This window comes from Dermacentor albipictus, chromosome 6, assembly GCF_038994185.2.
Source record: "Dermacentor albipictus isolate Rhodes 1998 colony chromosome 6, USDA_Dalb.pri_finalv2, whole genome shotgun sequence".
Lineage (NCBI taxonomy): Eukaryota > Metazoa > Arthropoda > Arachnida > Ixodida > Ixodidae > Dermacentor > Dermacentor albipictus.
This window is the reverse complement of record NC_091826.1, coordinates 51,870,418-51,880,222: the sequence shown is the minus strand read 5'-3', so window position 1 is coordinate 51,880,222 and position 9,805 is coordinate 51,870,418. Positions and strand designations below refer to the sequence as shown.

The window sequence follows — 9,805 nt, the reverse complement described above, 5'->3', positions numbered from 1 at the left end:
ATGTATGTGTGCAGCTATATATCCCAACACGCGAGTCTGCAATATCTCTCAGTGGCACATTGTATTGTCAGATCTATGCAAACTCATTGTCGCTACTCACCGTTAGTGCTCGCTTGTTTTATTCAAGTCGCCAAGCATCTGTGGGGACACCACTGAGGAACATGCTTATATACGATTGACGTGCATATGGCAGAATATTTTCTCCTTCTCATCACCATAGTCGACTCAAAGAGCACGTAGTTATGGCAAGAGCGTGAGTTGTTTCAGTATTGCACTTTATTCATCTCAACATCGCCAAATAGTTCAGTCGTTTAGTGGTTTGTGAAGCGCAGTACTACTATATGGCATACTATATACAATGAAATGTCACATTCATGTTCAATGGTTTATGTACAAAGCTTCGCTTAGCCTTTAGGGATGTTGCGATAGCGGCACTGAAATGTTACCCGATTTTGTTCTAGAGGCGGGACTTCTCAGCTTGCACGTGGTAATGCCGCTCGCTCCTGAAAGTGAAAACAAACTTTGCATTATTACAAGAAAAAAAAATTGCGCGTGCACTAAAAAAGGAGGGCCCGGCAGTAGCTGGCAAGAACTAGGCAGAATTTCACACACTTTCACGTGATAAAACCGGGCATGCTATAGAAATAATGGAAACAAGGCTGTGTTAATGATGCTACGAGTGTTAAATAGGAATGCACAATGGAAAGCACCACGTATCGCGGGGTCACTCCGAACTGATTGAGGTGGCATTGTAAAGGTGGGTGCTAAAGCACACAAATACCACGTCGGAGATAGCTTCTTCAGTCCCTGCTTGGTGTCAAAGGTAACAAAAACGTTCTGGTAAACTGTGAGTTGTGACGCTCCTCGTTTATGTGCATAGCGAACTTCTTCGCCATGTCAGCAAGGCGTGCACATGGTTTTGACAGTTTGTTAGTACGGTCTACCAGCTTATCCTTATCCCTCATCATTCAAGAAAAGCACACCAGCACTTCTGCAGTACTTAGGGCGACACACTTGAGTACCCGACTGCGAACACAGTGCGCCTAGTCCAGTACGCATGGCCCGTATGAACTTAAATTTCTCTATTTCTCCCTCTTTCACACTCCCTCTCCACGTGTTTAGTAGCAAACTAGACAAAGTGTAGTTAACCTCCCTGTCGTTTCTTCCTCCTCCCTGTTGGCCAAATTTCACTTTGTAGCCAAGATGTTCTTCTTTCCTTTGTAGCATATAGCGTCCAATGCAGAAATTCTGGGGCTCCTTAGCAACAGGTCTAAGGTGCAGGTTCACCTCAGCGTTTTCGGATATAGTCAGGACCCGGCTGTCGATGGTTGCGGGGTAAAATCCCGCACTGAGGCACTGGGGAACCGTGCAATCGTGCACAAACATTCACCGCAAGTAACCGTTGCCTGAAACGAAGAGTGGTCGTTCACAGTGGTCAGCTCGCTTTCCAACTCACAGTGGTGTTTGTTTCTTCTTTTCCTGCTACCATTGCGCCTGCAAAGCATAAAAGATGGCGTCCGTGCATTTATACGGTCACTTCCCGCTCTTGAAGTTTCTTTGTCTTGAAGTAATGATATGTGAAACTCGCATATCATTCAGTCACTTTTTCGGGGTGCTCATGAAGAATGAGAAAAAGGGAGGTGATCCATAGCGCTAGGTAAAAAAATAATATTTTTAAGCTTGATAAAACGCAGTTCGGGCTTTACACGACCAAATACAACTACGTGCTTTGGTGCATCTGTAAATAATTACCACCGTTGCTGCATTTCGCCACAGCCTGTCTTTAGGCTGTACTAACTTTCCGCGTATTATTTCACAAGGCATCGCTTCAATGTTTAAAATGCGGAAATGTAACTCAAAGTGACCTGGCCATTAGCAAATGGAAACATTCTTCCCTTGTGATACGTAGCGAAAGCATTGACTCACTGTGCCTCTGGTAAGGCTAAAGCTTGCGTACGAATTTACTCATCGTGAATGGCAACACAATGGCCAAAGGTTTAGCGTTACCAAAATTCGGAAGCGTGGCTTCATTCACGCAATTCAGGTCGATAACTACGCAAGTTAAGGGGGTGGGGAATGAAACGAAAAGTAACCGTGATCGGCGGGGACTCAAAAGTATACGTCGTCTTGAAGTATTGTATACAGATTTGTCAAAATATAACCAAGTCAATAGCACAAATTTCATAGTAATCCGAATGGAACCCTGCAGGACAAGCCGCTGGGTGTCTGCGTGAAGGTGATTAGCTTGATAAATTCGAAAAAGCACGAAGAAATTCGGAACAATCATGTCCAAATTATGTGCATGAATGTGTAGTATAGTCGTACTCCATAAATGTATTTCACATTGGCAATAACATTTTTCAGTGATCATTCGATACGCAAAATTAATACTCTACTACAGAAACGTCGAGTCCGTAGGCTGAAAATAATTTCATGAATGACATCAACACTCAAACCCCTGCTGAATCACAAGTCGAAAAGACAATAGATGAAACTTGAATAAACAGAATACCTTGTACAAAAATCTTCAACATGAACGAGCATGAGAATTGCGAACTCGGCTTCTTCATACTTACTCGTCTTGCGCTAAGCATTCTGCGTGGCTGCATGCACTAAACACCAGCGGCTGTGATTCTGCTTTCCTAAAAAAAAAGGGCCACCTTGTAACGTCACCGTGTCATCGTCCATTGTCATATTGCCCATGATGTCATTTTCTTCGTTCTCCGTATTACGGACGTTGCGCGCAAGTTGGTCATTTCACTTGTCCTTGGAATGCCTAAAAACGTCATTGCACACTGCATGCGATAGCTGATCTGCTGTTTTCTTATAGTCGTTAAACTTGGACAAGCGTGTCATCCACGGGACCCCTAAGATTGCTTTCGTCTTTTGGTTGCAGAATTTAGAAGTGCGTTTTCACTTGACAAGATGCGAAGATATGAAGGCCAGAAGTTGCAGCCCGCGGAATGTAGGACCACGGCAGGTTTTCCTGAACGTCACGCAGTGTCATTCAACAAATCATTACATTATGTTATAGTTATTTTCAGAGTATACGCACGTTCTATGAAAGAAAGTGTACTTTGAATTTGCGCGCTCTTTTCCTTCGGTTCTCGCAGAGCAGTAAGGCGGCAGCACTGTCTATAGAGGGCGCGGCTTTTTCATTTTTGTTTTTACAATATTGATCTGGCAAGCATGAGTGGCGCTGGATAATGTCTAACAGAAGCCATCTCGCGCCATCTAGAACCAAGTACGAGAATGATGGATGAATGCGCAAATTATGAAACGCGTTCAGGATTTCTCAATTTAAAAAAAAGAATATCATCGAACAAAATGTCACTGCAAGAGAGTCAAGGCTTGTCGCACATGCTCTGTCGGCATTGGTGACCTGCGTCAAAAGCACTGATTACACGGGTTCTTACTCGCAGTGACGTGCAAGGTAATGCGATCTATGCAAAAAAGAACAAAAAAATGTCTTCTGTTTAACTTCAGGCATTATCTAGTGGGTCCATAATCAAATACAAACAACCACGAGTGAATAGCTAATTTTTTTCAAGTAAATTTACCATATGCAAATACTGCGGCGAGCGAATTTTCGACAGCTAGGAAAACGCAAAACTCACAACATGGACTTGTATTCAGTGACGAAACAATTATCTAATGTTGGCTTCCTCTGGGGACACATCTTCATGCGTAATAATAGCGATTCAAACACGTGCTTCTGCCTTGCCCATATATATTTCTTATCAAAAGTACGACGTAGGCATTGCTTGCCTTTATTGCAAGTCATGTTCGCGCTTTAGCCAGTCAGATAAGAAAATGAATGTCACGTAGCTACGGCATTAGTTAGCTTTAAATGCATACCTCGAGGGCAAATAACAAACAACTTGTAGCACTCGTGTAGGAACTCAGCTTTATTACAAAACATAAATAAACGAAATAAAATACACAATTGTAACGCCAGCGCTGAAATACAACTGTACAGACAGAATTTATGACATTTCTCATAAGGAATAAACGCTCAATGAATAAGAGGGTTTGTTTGCAAAAAAAAAGAAAGAAAGAAATCGGAGAAAGTGCACTGATCCCTATCGGATGGCTTAACCCGAAAGAAAGCTATGCTTTCGCAATTGTAGAGTTGCCAACTTTACATTAGTCAAGCAGAAGGACAGAATCCTTCACAGTGGTTATTTGCAATGTTAGCAGCTGCTTCCAACAGTGCCCTGCTTTTGCTCCAGTCTAGATAAGAAAGGGGCATATTGAGCACTCGTTTACTATGTACACGCTCGAAACATTTTTGTCATATACACTTAAGGCTTGGTCAGTATGCGTATGATTGAAGCTGCAGTCGCTGCAACAGGAAACTAAAATACCAGTGAAGTAAAAGCTTGAAAGGAAAGCAGCCCCAAGATAGTTGTGTAGCTGCAGTGTGAGTCAATCACAAGAACTTGATATGTTTCTGAAGAATGCCCCTCAAGAAAGGAAACTCATTATTTCTATTGAAAAAAACTATCGCATCGCCCCAGGATATATTAAGCGAACAATATGGTAGCACGAACATCCGCTCATCATTTTTTATTTGAGCAAAGCTAGGAAATAGGAGGATTTTAAATGCTGGTACAGCTTTCGAGGTTTGTGGAAACCTTGATTTTTCTGATGCTGTCATGCCATATAAACGATAGGCCGAATCTAAATGTTTGCATTCATAAAAACTAACAAAAGGCAATCTAAAAAGGGGCGCTTTTCCGCATTCTTTGTTTACAACTATTCTAGACGGCAGAATAATAAGGCGGCATGGTTCCGAGATCATTGCTCGTAAGCAAGGACACATCTTACAGACAGGCTTACTCAGCGTCTGGAATAATGGCAAGACCTCGATGATCGAAGAATACGTGAGAATGGTGTATGACAGAATAAATACATGCGCGAATAAATAATACGAAGAAGACACAGCCTCGTTAAGTAGGCATAAATATAGCGATGTGCTGACGCGACAAATACTAGAAGAAAAATAAGCATGGTGAAAGTTTTTTTTTTCGTTGTGTCCTTTTTAGATTCTTAACGCTTTCTACGAGTTGCCTTTGGCGTATGCAAAGATGATGAGCTTTTGTCAATGCCTACATCTGGCAGGCTGAAGATGCCTCTAGTTAGGCGACCATATGTCTGGTCCAGTCACTGCTTCCGTTGCATTAATTATTGGAAAGAAGTATAAGTTGGAGAATGTTTCCTGCACATAGGATCATGCCTCTCCTAACATGTTCATCAACTAATGACTCCAACAATAGTGACGGCGGAAACAGCCGCTCTTTTGTAACCCATTTCTGGAACTGTTCTCCCAGCGGGCTGGGAGAGACATCTTGACCGTTGATGATTTCGGGTCATTTAAGTTCCTTTACCATTTCTAGCATAATGAAACATGGATCATTGGCTGTCACGTGTCTTTCTGGCTACTTGAAATCTTGCTTTACATATGCTATCATGTTAAAAAAAAAGTCAATGACAGTATCCTCTCGCAACTAATTGGTGTTACACTGACAAGTCGTCAGTGTAACACGCATACCCGAACAACAAGGATATAATAAGCACTTTTAAGGCATGAGGACAAATACGGCATTGAGAAATTAAATACGCACACACACACATGCACGCATCCACTTTCGTACACAACACCAATATCAAGCACGTCTTGAAATATTACACATTTCCGGCACTTTCAGTGCCTAAGTCCAAAGAAAGAAAGAGGTAGGAGAGAACAACATCCCACACATTCTTTGATTAGAGCACGTTCTAGACAGTACTTGATGTGTCAGAAAACAATACCAGATTGCCGTTAATATAGTTACTATGTTACTGTAAACTAAACAGCAAGTCGCCAATATGTAACGTGAAAGCCGAACAGCGCGACATTCCCCTTCGTACATAAACGATCCGTCTACATGAGATGACGTGCCTGTTGAACTGCCTGTTTCGACGCAAAAGAAGAAGAAGAAGAAGAAGAAGAAGAAGAGGAAACCTCAGAACATAGGGATTTGTTAACAGCCACTATATACTGCTTCTCAGAGGGTGTGTACAGTGGAACTGTAATGCATTATACAAAAAGGAAACCCCTCTGCGACAACCTACAATGTAATGTACGTAGTCAGAAGGTCACCTTGCGCTTGAAACCGGCGAACTGCCACCAAGCACTCTATATGAGCAGCTTAATAACACAAAACAATGCGAAGATAGTTTGCTATAGCTATAAACATTTGTGAAAATTGCATTTCACAATGGGCACATTGATTTGAAACGATGATTCAATAGAGAAAGAAAACAAATCGTTTTAGGATCTAGGCTACCAAAATAAACAGGCTCATCCTCATGCGACAGGCACAGTTTTTTTTTAAATAAGTCTTACAGTACTACTTTTATGTCTCGTTTCCGGTCAGAAGTGGCTTTGTAATTGACTCAGTGCACACGTTAGATGAAACGTGAACTTCATAAACCCAGCTTACATATACCGGGTTCTTACTTGCCTTTGTTACCAAATCGACGACAACTTTAACACTGTGTTCAAGCAAATTGCATGACGAGAGCTGACCGTGCAGCAATGTAATGGAGTCGAGTCACATACACAAAATCAAAATTTTCGAATCGCTGAGCTCAGAATTATGCTGAAATCTAACTAGATCAATAAAAATTTCAGGGCATCAAACAGGCTTTAGCTAAAGACGTAAGCTATCACTCAACTTTTCCACTGTCCAGTCGCATGTGAGCCGAAGTAGTTCCGTTGTGAGCGACAAAAGAACCTTCTGCGAAAGACATTCAACACGCTCAACATTCATTCAGCGACAAGTACCACAAGCTTGTTCCTTCTACGCGCAATGTGCTTCTCCGCCATTATCATGGTGCTCGGTGGTTGTTTGAGAAACTGTCATGATCCATTTCTTTTTTCCAAACTACCGCCAACGCCCCGAGCAGCACAAGACCCGCACATCTGGGACACGCACACGGGATGCGCTTACAAAAGAGTGCTTGCAACACGACTGCGCAAATTTCTAGGCCCGTGGCCGCCATTCGCGAAGCCCGTCCACCACACAGAACGTCTCTGCCGATAGTGAACGTCCCTAGTCCATCGGTCATCGGCGGCCACAATCACCTCCGGTGCGGCCGGCCGTACAGCGCGGCCACGTCGTTCACGGTGATCTCGTTGGCCTCTCGGTAGCCCTCGAGGGTGCGTGACGTCACGTGCGGGTGGTCTAGCGTCTCGATGCGCGGCGCCTTGTGGCCCGCGGCGCCGGCGTCGTAGCGGAGGTTCTCCCACGCGCGCTTGTAGTGCCTCTGCAGACCGTGCTCGGCGTAGGCGCCCACGGGAGAGTGCTCCAGCGACGAGCAGCCGCTCGAACCCCCGCCACCCGGCGGCATCTTGGAGCCGCGACAGCGGTCGACGCCGTCGCAGTCTCCTCGCCTCGCACTGTGGTGTGAAGGCGGCAAGATCGGCCCCGAGTTGGTTGGTTGCGTCGGTCGCGTTGGTTGTGAGAACAGGGGGCGGGGGGGTAAACACCGATCTACCGAGACCTGTTAGCGTGCGAAAGTGGAGAGGACGGGAAGGAGGAGGAGGAGGGCACACAGGCAAACCACGAAGGGTCAGTGAGGGTTAATAAACCTCGGGTACGCGGTGCTGGTAGTAATGCCTCTCTGGACGAAGCCAAACAACGCGAGCGCCGTACGTGGACACCCGAGAACGTGCCAGTGGACGCCTTTGCCAATCGGTAGTAATGAACGTCTACTATCCGCCATTGTCCGAAAACCTAGTAATTCGTGCGACCCAGCTAAGCGAAAAAAGAACCCGCATTCGAGCTATTCATCAGTCCGTGTACAGTTCCCTTTTTTTCCTATGGATGAACGCAATGACAATGGACACGTTGATAGCGTGTGAATATACGTTATCAAAAATTTATTTCAAAAATTCACCGAAGGTGCTGCCACTAACAGCAAACGAAATCGCGTTCGTGGGTATATTGTGGGCAGTCCTATATTGTAGTTCAATTGTGAACTGAATTTCAATGTGCAATCTTGTGGGTGAACAGGCTCAGTGATCACCGACACAGGTACGCAAATATATTGTATTTGCTCGAGATAAGAAAAAAAATACAAGACAGAACTCCTCTCTTCATTTCGCTTCAACGTTTTTCAACCACCTACCCCCCGAAAGTGCAAGGAGACGACTGCGTATCTGACCGAAGCAGTAGTTAGAGCCAGAAAATTTGAAATACAAACTCAACATGGACGTGGCGCATCCTCGCAACCAATGTTCAGCATTCGTTCCACATTTTTATCGAAGGCTTTATAGGCATGGCGTCAAAGCTCGGTGATAGCATTGGCTACCTACAATATGCATTTTAGATTTGTAGTCTCGGCGTTGTCATGCGAAGAATTTTGACTAGCAACATGATGCTGTTGAAACAGTCATGAGCAGATTCTTGGCGCTCAGTGAAGGAGCGCCCTTACTCTTTTCTCGATAAGCTGAATAAGTTTAGTATGTATACCATCCTTCAAACGTCTTATGCTGTCGAACAAGTTTTTGAATATAATGCGACAGAAGTTTGCGGCTCGGAATAAACGCCAGAGCTGCCTAGACAGCCCGCATCACACCGATCGGCCTATCCAAACGCTGCATATAACTCCCTGGAACCTACTGAAAAACTGGCGTGCTATCTAGCAAACGACTTGAGCCACAACAGTCCCAATGAATCCTGATCAGGTAAAACAGCAAACAGTTTTTGATGAAACGACGAGTGAACACTTTTCTTCCCTTTTGATGTTCTGTCATATTCATGCATCAGAATCGGATGTCCTAAGAGCCCTTCAGCACAAGCTTCCACAGAAGCACAAACAGTACGATGCATATAAGCTGGTTTCTTGGAGCAGTGTTCTCTAAATGCAACGTGTAACAGCAGCAAACAGTATGTACTTGTCAATAATTTTTACGAAACAATTTTTCCCGGAACTCCATCCACTTCTACCCCTCCAAACGCTCAAGCGCTTCCTCTGCTGCGGCTTTAAAAATACCTTATGTCAAAGGCTGAAATATGCAGTTAAATGGTGTGCTATTGATTCAGTAACAGCTCTACAGAGCTAATACGACATTATTTGAGATCTCGTGGTCTCTTTCGAGCTTTCGAACAAAGCTGATAACGATGGCGGATATAGAAATGTATCGCCGCTTTGGAGCAAAAGTGCACAAAAAATAAAAGAATCGACATTGTTTGGCTTTGTGGCAAAATCACCTAAGTCATACACTGGCCATGTCGGCATATAATCAATCTTAACTCTACATCTGCTTTCTGGTGATGTGTTCTTTACACTATGATGCATGACAGTATGCAAATGTATAGTATCTGCACCAATCTTATGAGAATGTAGAAAACATTCAGCAGCAGCTTTTCTTTTAATTCTTTGATGTACAGTGAATCTCTGCTGTTTGCTACAGCACTTCGAAAATCAAATTCGGCAGCTTCCAATTTTGTCATCATCAACATGAGATAAATAGTTTTGCATTGTGTTAATCAACATAAAAAACACTTCAAAAGCAGTACTGTGCTTAGCACGTGTCAGTGTCATTACTGCGTCATTACAAAAAAGACAGGCAACCATGCCCAAGACAGTCAACAAGGATGTGCAGTGCCCTGTGTTAATGTTTCGTGTAGCCTGCCACCCATGCAAGAGGTTGCAACAGGGCATGCAATGTTCCCAGCAATGCCATTTTCAGGACAGACATCGTGCATCAGGTCATCGGCGTTTTCCCCAGCACATGCACACATATGCGAAA

At 43.9% G+C, this 9,805-nt stretch overlaps 1 protein-coding gene across 4 annotated transcripts in view; it reads right to left on the bottom strand.

Moving 5' to 3' along the window:
* Positions 1-380: 380 nt before the first annotated feature.
* Positions 381-9,805, bottom strand: part of LOC135911383 (uncharacterized) — an 85,872-nt gene continuing 76,447 nt past the window's right edge. For 2 of the 4 annotated variants that reach the window (XM_065443627.1, XM_065443628.1), the window contains exon 13: positions 3,838-7,447. In XM_065443627.1, the coding sequence (XP_065299699.1) occupies positions 7,129-7,447 (319 nt within the window). In that variant the 3' untranslated portion in view covers positions 3,838-7,128. Of the gene's footprint in view, positions 504-3,837; positions 7,552-9,805 lie in introns of those variants that run through there. The other 2 variants (XM_065443629.1, XM_065443630.1) reach the window with 2 other exon arrangements.